Here is a 16169-nt window from a genome sequence, read left to right as displayed (position 1 = left end):
TTTTTTTTTTTGCAGTACGCGGGCCTCTCACTGTTGTGGCCTCTCCCATTGCGGAGCACAGGCTCTGGATGCGCAGGCTCAGCAGCCATGGCTCACGGGCCCAGCCGCTCCACGGCATGTGGGATCCTCCTGGACCAGGGCACGAACCTGTGTCCGCTGCATCGGCAGGTGGACTCTCAACCACTGCACCACCAGGGAAGCCCCCACTACAGTTTTTTAACTCATTTGCATTGCCAGAGGAACTACCGTAGGTTTTCATAGATGATTTTAATATTTACGGTTTTTCAACAGAATACACATTTTTCTCAAGTGCTCATGGAACATTCTCCAGGATAGATCATATCTTGGGTCACAGATCAAGCCTTGGTAAATTTAAGAAAATTGAAATTGTATCAAGTATCTTTTCCGACCACAAAACTATGAGGCTAGGTATCAATTACAGGAAGAAATCTGTAAAAAATACAAACACATGGAGGCTAAACAATACACTACTTAATAACGAAGTGATCACTGAAGAAATCAAAGAGGAAATCAAAAAATACCTAGAAACAAATGACAATGGAGACACAACGACCCAAAACCTATGGGATGCAGCAAAAGCAGTTCTAAGAGGGAAGTTTATAGCAATACACTCCTACCTTAAGAAACAGGAAACGTCTCGAATAAACAACCTAACCTTGCACCTAAAGCAATTAGAGAAAGAAGAACAAAAAAACCCCAAAGTTAGCAGAAGGAAGGAAATCATAAAGATGAGATCAGAAATAAATGAAAAAGAAATGAAGGAAACGATAGCAAAGATCAATAAAACTAAAAGCTGGTTCTTTGAGAAGATAAACAAAATTGATAAACCATTAACCAGACTCATCAAGAAAAAAAGGGGGAAGACTCAAATCAATAGAACTAGAAATGAAAAGGGAGAAGTAACAACTGACACTGCAGAAATACAAAAGATCATGAGAGATTACTACAAGCAACTCTATGCCAGTAAAATGGACAACCTGGAAGAAATGGACAAATTCTTAGAAATGCACAACCTGCCAAGACTGAATCAGGAAGAAATAGAAAATATGAACAGACCAATCACAAGCACTGAAATTGAAACTGTGATTAAAAATCTTCCAACAAACAAAAGCCCAGGGCCAGATGGCTTCACAGACGAATTCTATCAAACATTTAGAGAAGAGCTAACACCTATCCTTCTCAAACTCTTCCAAAATATAGCAGAGGGAGGAACACTCCCCAACTCATTCTACGAGGCCACCATCACCTTGATACCAAAACCAGACAAGGATGTCACAAAGAAAGAAAAGTACAGGCCAGTATCACTGATGAACATAGATGCAAAAATCCTCAACAAAATACTAGCAAACAGAATCCAACAACACATTAAAAGGATCATACACCATGATCAAGTGGGGTTTATCCCAGGAATGCAAGGATTCTTCAGTATACGCAAATCAATCAATGTGATAAACCATATTAACAAATTGAAGGAGAAAAACCATATGATCATCTCAATAGATGCAGAGAAAGCTTTTGACAGAATTCAACACCCATTTATGATAAAAACCCTCCAGAAAGTAGGCATAGAGAGAACTTTCCTCAACATAATAAAGCCCATATATGACAAGCCCACAGCCAACATCGTCCTCAATGGTGAAAAACTGAAAGCATTTCCACTAAGATCAGGAACAAGACAAGGTTGCCCACTCTCACCACTCTTATTCAACATAGTTTTGGAAGTTTTAGCCACAGCAATCAGAGAAGAGGAAATAAAAGGAATCCAAATCGGAAAAGAAGTAAAGCTGTCACTGTTTGCAGATGACATGATACTATACATAGTGAATCCTAAAGATGCTACCAGAAAACTACTGGAGCTAATCAATGAATCTGGTAAAGTAGCAGGATACAAAATTAATGCACAGAAATCTCTGGCATTCCTATACACTAATGATGAAAAATCTGAAAGTGAAATCAAGAAAACACTCGCATTTACCATTGCAACAAAAAGAATAAAATATCTAGGAATAAACCTACCTAAGGAGACAAAAGACCTGTGTGCAGAAAATTATAAGACATTGATGAAAGAAATTAAAGATGATACAAATAGATGGAGAGATATACCATGTTCTTGGATTGGAAGAATCAACACTGTGAAAATGACTCTACTACCCAAAGCAACCTACAGATTCAATGCAATCCCTATCAAACTACCACTGGCATTTTTCATAAAACTAGAACAAAAAATTTCACAAATTGTATGGAAGCAGAAAAGACCCCGAATAGCCAAAGCAATCTTGAGAACGAAAAACGGAGCTGGAGGAATCAGGCTCCCTGACTTCAGATTACACTAGAAAGCTACAATAATCAAGACAGTATGGTACTGGCACAAAAACAGAAAGATAGATCAATGGAACAGGATAGAAAGCCCAGAGATAAACCCACGTACATATGGTCACCTTATCTTTGATAAAGGAGGCAGGAATGTACAGTGGAGAAAGGACAGCCTCTTCAATAAGTGGTGCTGGGAAAACTGGACAGGTACATGTAAAGTATGAGATTAGATCACTCCCTAACACCATACACAAAAATAAGCTCAAAATGGATTAAAGACCTAAATATAAGGCCAGAAACTATCAAACTCTTAGAGGAAAACATAGGCAGAACACTCTATGACATAAATCACAGCAAGATCCTTTTTGACCCACCTCCTAGAGAAATGGAAATAAAAACAAAAATAAACAAATGGGACCTAATGAAACTTCAAAGCTTTTGCACAGCAAGGAAACCATAAACAAGACCAAAAGACAACCCTCAGAATGGGAGAAAATATTTGCAAATGAAGCAACTGACAAAGGATTAATCTCCAAAATTTATAAGCAGCTCAATAACAAAAAAACAAACAACCCAATCCAAAACTGGGCAGAAGACCTAAATAGACATTTCTCCAAAGAAGATATACAGACTGCCAACAAACACATGAAAGAATGCTCAACATCATTAATCCTTAGAGAAATGCAAATGAAAACTACAATGAGGTATCATCTCACACCAGTCAGAATGGCCATCATCAAAAAATCTACAAACAATAAATGCTGGAGAGGGTGTGGAGAAAAGGGAGCACTCTTTCACTGTTGGTGGGAATGTGAATTGGTACAGCCACTATGGAGAACAGTATGGAGGTTCCTTAGAAAACTACAAATAGAACTACCATATGGCCCAGCAATCCCACTACTGGGCATATACCCTGAGAAAACCATAATTCAAAGAGTCATGTACCAAAATGTTCATTGTAGCTCTATTTACAATACCCAGGACATGGAAACAACCTAAGTGTCCGTCATCGGATGAATGGATAAAGAAGATGTGGCACATATATACAATGGAATATTACTCAGCCATAAGAAGAAACGAAATTGAGCTATTTGTAATGAGGTGGATAGACCTAGAGTCTGTCATACAGAGTGAAGTAAGTCAGAAAGAGAGAGACAAATACCGTATGCTAACACATATATATGGAATTTAAGAAAAAAAATGTCATGATGAACCTAGGGGTAAGACAGGAATAAAGACACAGACCTACTAGAGCATGGACTTGAGGATATGGGGAGGGGAAGGGTAAGCTGTGACAAAGCGAGAGAGAGGCATGGACGTATATACACTACCAAACGTAAGGTAGATAGCTAGTGGGAAGCAGCCGCATAGCACAGGGAGATCAGCTCGGTGCTTTGTGACCGCCTGGAGGAATGGAATAGGGAAGGTGGGAGGGAGGGAGCCGCAAGAGGGAAGAGATATGGGAACATATGTATATGTATAACTGATTCACTTTGTTATAAAGCAGAAAGTAACACACCATTGTAAAGCAATTATACTCCAATAAAGATGTAAAAAAAAATTTACGTTTTTTTATTCATGTTAAAGTAACTGTATCTGATCCCTCCTTTTTGGAAAGCCCTTTAATGATGGTAATAATAGCTAACATTTATTCACCGCTTATTGTGGGCCATTTATTCTTCACAAGAATATGAGATAGATACTATTAGTCCCGTTAATTTTATAGTCAGATACTATTAGTCCCCTTAATTTTATAGTCCTTTTAAAGATATCTCATACCTATCAATTTCTCTTGTGTTCATGCCTACCATCCTTGTCCAACCCACTATCCTTTCTTACCTGGATGTCTTCATTAACCTCCTAAATTGTGCCCCTTGTTCCATTCTTCTGCACGCACGCATGTGTGCACATGCACACACAGACACACACACACGTACCTTTATTCTCTACCCAGCAGATAAAATGATCTTTTTAAAATGTAGATGTATTCCCTTTTTAAAATCCCTGCAGTAATATTCATTGCATAGGGAATAAAATCCAAATTTTAACAAAGTCTATTAAGACTCCACTTGATGAGGGCCCTACTTCTTTGGCCTCATTCATATGAGTAGACAGCACTGGATGTATTTTGGTTCTCTGGGAACCTCAGTTTGACTTTTATACCGGCAAACATATGACATATATCTGATCACATTATTCTTACTCTTTTCTTGACTGATGAACAGCCAGGGGAAGATTGTACCCTTTACATGGCAGTTCTTGTTATCACTGTAAACCTATAGTGTGACAAGGTGTTGAAACACTTAAAGTATTTGACTTATGGCCATGTGGGTGTTCCGAACGCTGTTCCAGGAAATGGATATCAACATAATTAGGGTTAGGCCCTGAAAATTCACAACTGTAGAAACATGCAAGAAATTCAAATTTGAAATACTTTAAAAAATTCTTGTTTGCATAGCCCATTTTTCAGCGAGTTCCCTTTTCACCAGTGTTTGTACAGCTCCTGAAATTGTTGAGAAATGGGGTGTCTGTGGTTTTGACAGATGGCTAACTTGGCAAGCTTCAGCAATCTCAATTTTATCACCAGGCTACATAGAACCTTCGCAGTTTCCTGTGAGCAAGCCCTCAGCCTGTCTGTAGAAACTGCATGCCGAATTCACCTCCCTACAGAGTCTTAGTGGTTTCCTTGCATAGAAGCAAAGTTCAAAAATGAAAATATGGTGTAAAATAAATCTCCTGTTCATCAAAATGCAAGCCATGGTGTTCATAATGTTTGTGCCTACATATTTTTTTTTTGCCTACATATTTTATATGCTTGTTATACACAATTCACATGTTGATATATGTATTCTGTTTTTATCATTCGTTGTTTCCAGTTTTAATGACATAATGATAAAATAAAGTATTCCTTTTTATGTTTTATACCTGGCTGAGGCTGGGTCTTACAGAATTTGACATAATATTACATGGAAAGACCTTGAGTTACTAAACAATAAAGTTGACTTCTCTTTCCTTGTTTTTTTTTAAATAAATTTATTTTATTTATTATATTTGGCTGTGTCGGGTCTTCGTTGCTGTGTGCGGGCTTTCTCTAGTTGCAGCAAGCTGGGGCTACTCTTTGTTGCGGTGCACGGGCTTCTCATTGCAGTGGCTTCTTGTTTCAGAGCACGGGCTCTAGGTGTGTGGGCTTCAGTAGTTGTGACTCGCAGGCTCTAGAGCGCAGGCTCAGTAGTTGTGGCGCATGAGCTTTGTTGCTCCGCGGCATGTGGGACCTTCCCAGACCAGGGCTTGAACCCGTGTCCCCTGCATTGGCAGGCAGATTCTTAACCACTGCACCACTAGGGAAGCCCAGTAAAGTTGACTTTTAAACACATGGTTTTATTTATTTATTTATTTATTTATGGTTACACTAGGTCTTCCTTGCTGCATATGGGCTTTCTGTAGCTGTGGCGAGCAGGGGCTACTCTTTGTTGTGGTGCGCAGGCTTCTCATTGCGGTAGCTTCTCTTGTTGTGGAGCACGGGGCTCTAGGCGCGCGGGCTTCAGTAGTTGTGGCACACAGGCTCAGTAGTTGTGGCTTGCGGGCTCTAGAGCCCAGGCTCAGTAGTTGCGGCGCATGGGCTTAGTTGCTCCGCGTCATGTGGGATCTTCCCGGACCAGGGCTCGAACCCGTTTCCCCTGCATTGGCAGGCGGATTCTTAACCACTGCGCCACCAGGGAAGCCCCAGACACATGGTTTTGATTCAGTTGGCCATTGTTGATTCCCCTTGTACTACTTGCATGATTTTTTTTTTGCATAAGTTTTGATAGCCAGGGTTACCTCATTATAAAAACCAGTTAATTTATACTTGAACAATAGCTACTGTTGTCTATATTCGTATCTATTTTATTGTACAAAAATTTACTTTATACTGTTAGTGGAAAGAGAACATACTGAGAAGATGTTATAGAAGAGTGATGACAAAGGTAGTAAGGTTGAATGTCAACCCCAGGGTTACTTGTACATAGATTTTCCTTTCATACTATGGAGTTGCCCAATTACAGTGGTTCAGATTAATTGTATTTCAAATTCTATTACTCAGTTAGTTGCAGAGTTCTGAGTAAAGTTTCATACTTATCTTCTTACCTATAATCTATGTCTCTTTACTTTTCTCTAGTTTATAAGATTTTATTTAAGAAAAGGTTCAAGAACATTTGAAAAATGTTGCTTTAAGTAACAAGAGGTAACAATTAATTTTTTTCGTTGTATCTAATATTCTTGTCATAAAGCAAGCACTGTTTTTACGTTAGCTGGTTGTCCTGCCTGTGTATTGTGGGGAGGAGGGTGGTGAGGGAATGGTATTGATTAATATTATCACATGATATTATTTTTAACATAAATGAATTTTGGTGGTGGGGAAACTTATTTTTCAGGTTGAAGCACTCAATAAATTAAAAACTTTAAATAGTTTAATCAAACTGAATGCAATGAAGCTAAATAGAGCCAAAGGGAAAGAAGCAATGCACACTTGTTTAAAACAGAATGCTTATCGGGAAGCCCTCTCTGACCTGCAATCACCTCTGAACCCATGTGTTATCCTCTCAGAACTCTAGTAAGTGACCTTCTGTACTGTGCTTAGTGAATCTCCCATTAAATAGCAATGCAGAAGGGATTTCTGAGTGACTGCCTTAGGGGAGCAGTAGGGACAGCTGTTAGCCTCAGTAAGTGGAATATAATTAAAAAAGGAAAATGTTAAAGTTCTCAAAAGTTATTCTTGTGTTAATAGGACATATGCCTTCTAGCTAAATTTACCTGTGGGATTAGTGAAAGTTAATGCAAGTTCATTTCCTTTCAATTGTATGTAATTAAATTTGCTTTCTATATTACTGGTTTCTAAGAGTTGAAAATCCTATGTAAGCAAAATGTTGGCAGCCATCATAGATTATTTACTAATTAAACTTTCCTATTTCAAAATGAGATTTTTGAATGAATTTAGAAAATTATTTCTCATTTTTACTTTTCCTACAAAAGTAATAATGGGAAAGTGATAATTATGTTCAGTATATCAGTATGCAAAATTGATCCCTCTTTAAGAAATCAAGAATGGAGTTACAATCCAATGTTACATTCTGATTTTTATTGTTTATGTATAATAACATAAAGTTAAGGAAGAATAAGGGAAGGAAAGGAGGAATTTTAAATGTAGCCATGAGAAGGGCAAATCTGGGTTTTCAGTCCAGCTCACCTGGCGTCACTACATGCCAGCCAAGCCTAGCATTGCGGTTGCTTTTCTGCCAAGAGGAAATGTTCTCGTTCTGACTTCTGTATACCTGGAACAGGTGAGGGGTTTTCCCAAGCCTAGTATATCATGGCAACGTTACAGTCTTGCCATATCTTCAAATTAAAGTGGGCTAATTTTCCCCTTTCTTCCTTTCAGTATTGAAAAGTGTAAATACATGGATTCCAAAATGAAGCCTTTGTGGCTGGTGTACAACAACAAGGTGTTTGGTGAGGATTCAGTTGGAGTGATTTTTAAAAATGGTGATGGTATGTACGGAGGTTTTTACAGTGCCAAATTCCTTAGTATTTTTCATTTGCTGTCCATTTGTTTTATCTGAAAGGTGATGTGTAAATGTATAACAAACAGATGGCAGCCAAGAGGTAGCTATCAGTGGTCATAAATTTGAATTTGGCATGTCATAAGTCCCCCTTTTTTTTTTTCGCTTTGGAGAATGATTTCTACAGCTTACTTACTTACGTTGTTCTAATAAGCCTTCCTTTTTTCCTACAAAATACAAAGCTGTCTACTCCTTTGGTAAAAAGCTTCTGAAATGCAAGAGAATATTTTCAATAATATATTCATACATCCTGTTTCATAGTTTTGTGTTTTAATTAAAATATCTTACCCATACTTCATAAAGGAAATGCCTGTGAAGTAATCACACCAACCAGAAGGCAGTCATGACTGCTACCACTTGTTAGTTTTGTGATTTCAGGCAAATCACATAAAATTCATTGAGCTTCAGGATCTTCTTGTCCATGAGGATTATAGCATCTCTGTGTTGGGTTTATTAAATGGAATTAAGTGAGATAACATAAGTATATGTGTTTAGCATAGTATATGCTTACAACTTTTTTTTTTTTGAATATAGTTGCTTTATAGTGCTAGTTTCTGGTATACAGCAAAGTGAATCAGTTATACGTATACACATATCCATTCTTTTTTAGATTCTTTCCCAGTTAGGTCACCACACATCACTGAGTAGAGTTCCCTGTGGTATACAGTAGGTTCTCATTAGTTATCTGTTTTATACATAGTAGTGTATATATGTCAATCCCAGTCTCCCAATTCATCCCACCCCACCTTCCCCCCTTTGTAACCATAAGTTTGTTCTCTACATCTGTGACTCTATTTCTGCTTTGCAAATAAGTTCATGTGTACCATTTTTCTAGATTCCACATATAGGCAATATTATACAATGTTTGTTTTTCTCTTTCTGACTTCATTCTGTACAATAATCTCTAGGTCCATCCACATCTCTGCAAATGGCACTATTTCGTCCCTTTTTATGGCTGAGTAATATTCCATGGTATATATTACCACATTTTCTTTATCCATTCCTCTGCTTACAACTATTTTTAAAAGAAGTTTTAGTATTTCCTGGACATTTAACCCCACTCGATAGTATAAATGTCATTATGTGGAAGTCTGTACTTTCACCTCTTACCTAAAAATTACCCTTGGACATGATAATAAATAAAATCAACTATTACAGTTTTGTGAACCCATCATACAGTTACTTATGTGATTCTTAAGAATTTCTTCTGCATCCCAAAAGACAAGAAGAAGAAAAGTTAGCAGTGTGGATTGTATGGATGCTGTAACACAGCATTACTGTATTAGAGCAGTATTACAGCACCCGTACAAGTAGTATAATAGCTTGCACATGGTAAACAACTAAAAATATTTTTAAACTTAATTTCTGAAGTAGTTACTGGAGCATGCTAACCAACAAACCTAGTATTTAACATATTGAATATGGTCAGCATTAAAATTCTGGAAAAAAATTAACAGAGCAGTTATTTGTCAATGTTTCTTCCCAGCCAGTTAATTCTGGTTGAATTAGCTAATCTTGAATAAATGTTATTAAGCATAAAGTGGAAAGCACTTATAACATAGCAGGGTTCTTTCCCCTTAGATTTACGGCAGGATATGTTGACACTCCAAATGCTGCGCTTGATGGATTTACTCTGGAAAGAAGCTGGTCTGGATCTTAGGTGAGATTTCTAGTGAATTTATTTTTATCTCATGTTGTAGTCCTTCTACAATAGAATTTAAAAATTATAAAAACTTGATTTTTTGATTTCTTCCTGCTATTATTATTGGTCGTTCATAATTATATTTATATAACGCTTTATAGTTTACAGTGTGCTCTCAAATACATTATCTTATTGAAACCTCATCAAGTGTAAAACTATACTTGTGACAGCAAGAGTCATATCCCAATCTGTGGTTTTGAAGGTGGTCTCAGGAAGGATGACTGGTGGTCCTGGGAGTGATAAGACAGAGAAGGGCCTGCCTCTCTTCTTACTTAACTTAGTAACATTGATTCTTCTAACCTTCCCAAAAGGGAAGTGTTTAGGTGGGCTTTCAGGCTTTTTTGCTGGCCACCATTGTTAGGGGTAGACAATGAGTAGAACAGGTTTATGGAGACAAAGAAAGAGGAAACATAACGGATTTTAAAGTTTAATTATTATAAAATCTTTCAAGATAAAGAGCAGATGAAGATAATTGCAAACAAGACCACATAAAAATATAAGATTTGAATGTCAACAAACAAAAGTCAAGCCTCTGGGCATTATATTCATAATGAACAGGACAGGGGGATAATAATTCTAAATATCTAAAGAGTTCATAGAAATAAACATATGGGGAGAAGATATGAAAAGGCCATTCAAGTTATAAAATAAAAAAACTAATAATTATGCGCAGACTGTCAGTTCTAATGTAGAAGTATGAATTAAAAGAACAATTATATAGCATTGATTTCCTTGCAAAAATTCCGTTAAGTGAAATGTAGTCTGGAACACGGTTGAAGTAACAAAAACACAAATATTGTCATATACCATTTTGAATGAATATAAACCTCTCTGAATCAAGTTTATTTATTCCCTATATCCAATATTTCCAGAATTTAATTTAAAATTAGAAATGTGAACAGTGACTTATGCACAGAGATATTCATCCTTGACTTATTTACAGTAAAAAAAACCATTGGGACACTCTTTTGAACATTTGCTCAATAGAACAACAGTTTAAAAGATGGTTAACTTTCACACATGACCAAACATCTCAGGTATTTAAAAGTATTGTTTATGGAGAATTGCTAACAATTTGGAGAAAGTACTATCTTCAAATGTCAAATGAGATAAGTGAGATGCAAAAAAATATTTTTATAGAATGATTTCAACCAGTTAAAAATCCCTGAAAAATGACACACTAAAATGTTGACAGAAACTAAAATGTATAGTAGACATTACTTCTGGGTGGTAGGATTAAAGGTGATACAATCTCTCCTCCCTGTCCCCCCTTTTGCTATAACTGTTTAGCTAGTTTTCTATGGTGTACTCCTTTTTTAATCAAGGGGGAAAAAACATTAAGCATATTTCATGATACAATACAGGGCCATACAATTAAAAAATTTTTTTCTATGCTAGTTATTAATGAATAACTTCATCTTTTACCTAATTCTTTTTTTAATTGTGGAATATTTCAAACATGAAATATAGATGATAATTGACAACATTTTTTGTGTTCTTAAACCCAGACTTGAGTATATACATTTAGCTATTAAATGACAGATGTTAACATGTTTCCATATTTACTTCTTTACAAAAGGAATTAAATATTCAGATAAAATCAATGCATTCTTATCCTCTTCTACTTTCTCACAACTCAGGATTTACCATTATTCTAAACTGTAATATATATGTTTTTGTGCTTTAATTATATATTATGTATCCATTGAATGCTTTGAACTTCCGGTAAATACTGTCGTATCACATGTAACTTTTTGAAGTTTACTTTTTTTATTACATTTTTTGAGATATATCAAGATTAATATGTGAAGTTCTAATTTGTTGTTGTCACTTCTCTATCAATGTTTTGAGTAAATACAAAAATTTATCCATTCCCCTATTAGAAGCTATTTGTGTTCATTTGTTTTTGTTTTTTATTTATTTTTTAAACCTAAAGTTTACACACTTCTCTTACGTTTGGAAGAGTTCTTCAGTTTATATAGCCAGAAGTGGAATTGCCAGGTCATAAGGCATGCATATTTTCAACCTTACCACCATTGCCCAACTGGCTTCCAGAATGGTTGTACCAGTGTTATGTTTCTACCCAGAAATATCTCCTTGCCAATCAGACTTGTTAATTTTTTGCAAATCTAATGGATACAACACAGTATCTCATAGAATTTTAATTTGCATTTGTTTGGTTGAGTAATTTTTCAATGTTTATAAGTATTGTGTTTTCTCTCTGCTATAAGTTACCTAGGTTACTTCAAGGTTTATGCTTTTTGTTTTATTATTTTTAAAAAAATCCTTCCCTGTACAGTTATCTTAAAGATGCTGTCTTATATTTTATTTTCCAAATTTTAAACTTGATATGCTTTCTTCTCTTCTGTCTCTGCAAAAGTTTGGTCCTGGTATTGATTTTTTGGAATCTAGGTTTTTTTGACTACTGATTTTCCTTAATGGTTATTGGACTCTGGGTTGTTTTCCCTCTTGAGTCACTTTAGGCTAGGAATTGTCCAGTTCATCATTGTTTTTGAATTTATTACCATACTTTTTTTTATAACATCCTCTTGTAATTTAAAAACCTCAGCTATGTTTAACTTTTTTCTCCTTTTGCATCTGTAAAATTATTTTGTATGCAATATTTTTTCCTTATTAGCCGTATTAGAGGTTTCCATCTTAGTATTTTAAAACAGTGGCCTTCTAGTTTTATGTTTTCATTTTCTGTTTTATCATTGATTACATCTTTATAGTTTCCTTCCTTTTACTTGTGTTAATTCTGTTGTTCTGATTTTTTGAGATGAACACATAGAACATTAATTTCCATTTTTTTCATATATACAAATTAAAACCATGTTTCCTCTAACTACTGCCTTAGCTGCATCCCGTAAGTTTTAAAATATACTTATTTATGCATTTTCATAATACATCACACTATATGGAATTCAGTTCTAAATGTTTTATTTCCATTTGTATTTTTCAACTCCTGAACTAGTTTAAATTACTTTGACTCCCAAATTGCACTGGACTTTTTTTGTTGTTGTTGTTCCTGTGACATCTAATTTTATTGTACCTGACTATTGTCAGATTATGTGGTCTGTATAAGATCAGGGTCATATTTCTTAAGATTATTTATGCCTTACCATATGTCTAGTTTTTCTGTCACATTTGTGATTGAAAAGGTTCCAGATGCTGTAATTATTAACCATAAGATTGTAAATTGGTCCATTAGATCAAATTTGTTAATTATGCCCAAGTCTTTATTCTCATCAAACTTTTACCTGTTTGTCACTTCAGAGATATGTTGAAACCAACCATTATAAGTGGCATTTGTCAATTTCTGCTTGCAATTTTGTTAATTTTCTAATTGTGGTTTTAATTTGTATTTTCCTAATGACAAATAATGTTGGCCAGCTTTTCATGTGCTTGTCATATGTATATCTTCTTTGGAGAAATATCTATTCAAGTTCTTTGCTCATTTTTGAATTGGATTATTTGTCTTTTGAGTTGTGAGTTCTTTATATATTTTGAATTCTAGACTTCTGGTAAATAAATTACTGGCAAATATTTTCTCCCATTCTGTGGGTTGTCCACTTTCTTGATAGTGTCCTTTGATGTACAAAATTTTTTACTTTGATGAAGTCCAATTTATCTATTTTTTTCTTTAGCTGCATGTGTTTTTGGTGTCAGGTCTAAGAAACCATTGTCTAATCCAGTGTCATGAAGATTTATGCCTATCCTTTCTTCTGAAAATTTTAATTTAGCCCTTATCTAGGAGGTCATTAATCCATTTTTAGTTAATTTTTATATGGTATGTGGTAGGAGTCCAATTTCATTTTTTTTGTATTGGTATCCAGTTGTCTCAGCACCATTGTTTAAAAGACTGTTCTTTCTTCATTGAATTATCTTGGCACTTGTGTCAAACATGGATTGACTGTAAATGTGAGGGTTTTTTCCTGGAGTCTAAATTCTGTTTCATTGACCTACATGTCTGTCTCTGTGCACAGTCTTGATTACTTTGTAGTAAGTTTTGAAATTGAGAATTGTCTGCCTACATTCTCTTATAGGAGTTCTATGATTTCAGGTCGTACATTTAGGTCTTTAATCCATTTTAAGTTTGTTTTCATATATGGTGTGAGAAAATGTTCTGTTTTCATTCTTTTATATGTAGCCGTCCAGTTTTCCCAGCACCACTTATTGAAGCGACCGTCTTTTCTCCATTATATATTCTTGCTTCCTTTGTCGTAGGCTCATTGACCATACATGCATGGGTTTAATTCTGAGCTCTCTATTCTACACCATTGATCTATGTATCTGTTTTTGTGCCAGTACCATGTTGTTTTGATTACTGTAGCATTGTAGTATAGTCTGAAGTCTAGGAGTGTGATACCTCCAGCTTTGTTCTTTTCTTCCTTAAGATTGCTTTTGCTATTTGGGGTCTTCCGTGGTTCCATATAAATTTTAGGATTATTCTAGTTCTGTGAAAAATGTCATGGTATTTGGTTCATTTAAATGATATCTATTTATAGTCTCTGTTTGGTAATTCATCATTCTTGTACTTCTCTTTTGTTCTTTAGACATGGTTCCTTTTACTTCTTTGAACATACTTAAAATAGGGGTTTTAAATTTCACAACCCTGCAAATCAGATTCTCTCCCTTGTTCAGGATTTTTTGTTGTTGCTGTTGTTTGTTTCGTGACTTCTCATTTAATTATGTAAGGTTTTTGTTCTTGTCATGTGTTGTCACTGATTTCTCTGCCTGGTTAGTTTATTGGTCAGCTAATGATTGACCACAGATTTCCCTAAATGCCTGGAATTCTTAAGTCTTTCAGTCTTTACTGAGGGGTTCTGTGTGCGTGTTGGGGCATTCCGTCAGGAGTCAGCCAGGTAGTTCAGAGCTGTGCCTGAGCCTTAACTTGTGTAAGCCTCAGAGTTATCAAGAGGTGAGAGCTAGGGCCTTCTAGCTTCTTTCCTGTCCATTTGCACAGCCCCAGGAATGCATACAACCATCGCTGTGCACATGGCTTCTAGATTCCTATGGGAATGTTGTAGTCTTTCAGTGTCCCCTGTGAACATCTCATTCCACAGTTTATTCTTTAAGTTTTTTAGTTAGCTTATTGTTTACCCCAACTAGTATTTATCCCTAAGACAGCTGCAGTGTTAAACGATTCAGATTATTTTTGAGAAACACCTCCAGCTAAAAGGCAGTTCACAGTAGGCAAGGTCTGATTCAGGTCAAAGAAACAGTGTGAGTGGGATCTTCCTGGAAACTACTAGAGAGTTCAAAGAATGACAGTCACGTAGAAATGAGGCTTTGAAGGAGCTCCAACCCCATTTTTGCCCCCTCTAGTGGCTACCCGATTGCTGTAGTCACAATGATTATGTGCCATTTGTTGCCAAGTCTACTGCAGAACTGGGAAGTAGGTAAGATTGGAATAAGTAACAGTAAAACTCAACTGAGATTCAGCCATTTTCTTCAAGAAACACTCCCCAGATTGTTGCAACCCATTTTTGTATTTCCATATTACTGAAATAGTTGATCCTTGACAATTTTTTGCCAATCTTTTTGTTGTTTTTATGGAAGAGTGGATTTTCAAATGTCCTTAACCCCCTGTTTTTGCTGACATTACCTGGTTATACAGCTGCTTTCCAAAGAAACCTTGAAGATGTTATTCCATGGTATTCTGACGTGTTTTTTTGTTTTTTTTTTTTTGCGGTACGCGGGCCTCTCACTGTTGTGGCCTCTCCCGTTGCGGAGCACAGGCTCCGGAGGCGCAGGCTCAGTGGCCATGGCTCACGGGCCCAGCCGCTCCGCGGCATGAGGGATCTTCCTGGACCGGGGCACGAACCTGTGTCCCCTGCATCGGCAGGCGGACTCTCAACCACTGCGCCACCAGGGAAGCTGTCTGTTGTTATTTTTAAAAGCCTGCTGTCAGTCTAAACTGACACTGCAGAAAAAAATTTCTCTTTGCCTTTCATTTCTGCAGTTTTATTGTAATTTGTCTGTGTATGGATTTCTTTTTATTTATTTTTACTTCCCCATTCTTATTGTATCTTTTCAATCAAAGAAAATCACCTCTTTTAGTTTCTACAGAATGTATCCATATTCTTCAACACTGCAGTTCTCTCACTCTCACAGTCTTCTCCTGCAACTTTAATAGATGTATATTGGTTTTCCTTGTTCTGCCTTGCATTTCTCTTAACCTCTTTCTTATTTCTCTCCTTCTTTATGCAGCATTTTTTTTGTAGTTTCTTTTATTGTCTTCCATTTTACTAATTATCTCTTCAGTATTGTCTCATCTCTTGTGTATCAGTGTAGTATGTTTATTTCAATGACTGTTTTTATTTAGGAATTGTATTTGATTTTGTTTTGTATACCTGTTCTTTTTTTAATACTGTACTCTCCTTATGCTTTCTATTCCTCTCCATGTCTTTCATCATTTTAGCATCTCTTTCATATTGTTCTGTTTTATCTCTTAGGGTGTCATCTTTTCATTTATCTGCTTAATCTTATTCATTTCCTTGTGTAGTTAATAATATTTGGTTTTGAATTCGTTA

The 16169-nt window shown here is 36.0% G+C and overlaps 1 protein-coding gene across 5 annotated transcripts in view; it reads left to right on the top strand.

Annotated features, from left to right (window-relative positions):
• The window catches only part of PIK3CB (phosphatidylinositol-4,5-bisphosphate 3-kinase catalytic subunit beta), a 195775-nt gene that overhangs the window by 165038 nt on the left and 14568 nt on the right, over positions 1–16169 (top strand). For all 5 annotated transcript variants that reach the window (XM_027091692.1, XM_027091695.1, XM_027091693.1 and 2 more), the window contains 3 exons: positions 6747–6925; positions 7751–7860; positions 9513–9591. In XM_027091692.1, coding sequence (XP_026947493.1) covers positions 6747–6925; positions 7751–7860; positions 9513–9591 — 368 coding nt within the window. The remainder of the gene's footprint in view (positions 1–6746; positions 6926–7750; positions 7861–9512; positions 9592–16169) is intronic.

The sequence above is a fragment of the Aethalodelphis obliquidens genome, unplaced genomic scaffold (assembly GCF_003676395.1).
Source record: "Aethalodelphis obliquidens isolate GAN/ISIS:26980383/991018 unplaced genomic scaffold, ASM367639v1 scaffold72, whole genome shotgun sequence".
NCBI lineage: Eukaryota > Metazoa > Chordata > Mammalia > Artiodactyla > Delphinidae > Aethalodelphis > Aethalodelphis obliquidens.
Note: the sequence above shows the minus strand (reverse complement) of the source record. Positions and strands in the feature narration are given on the sequence as shown.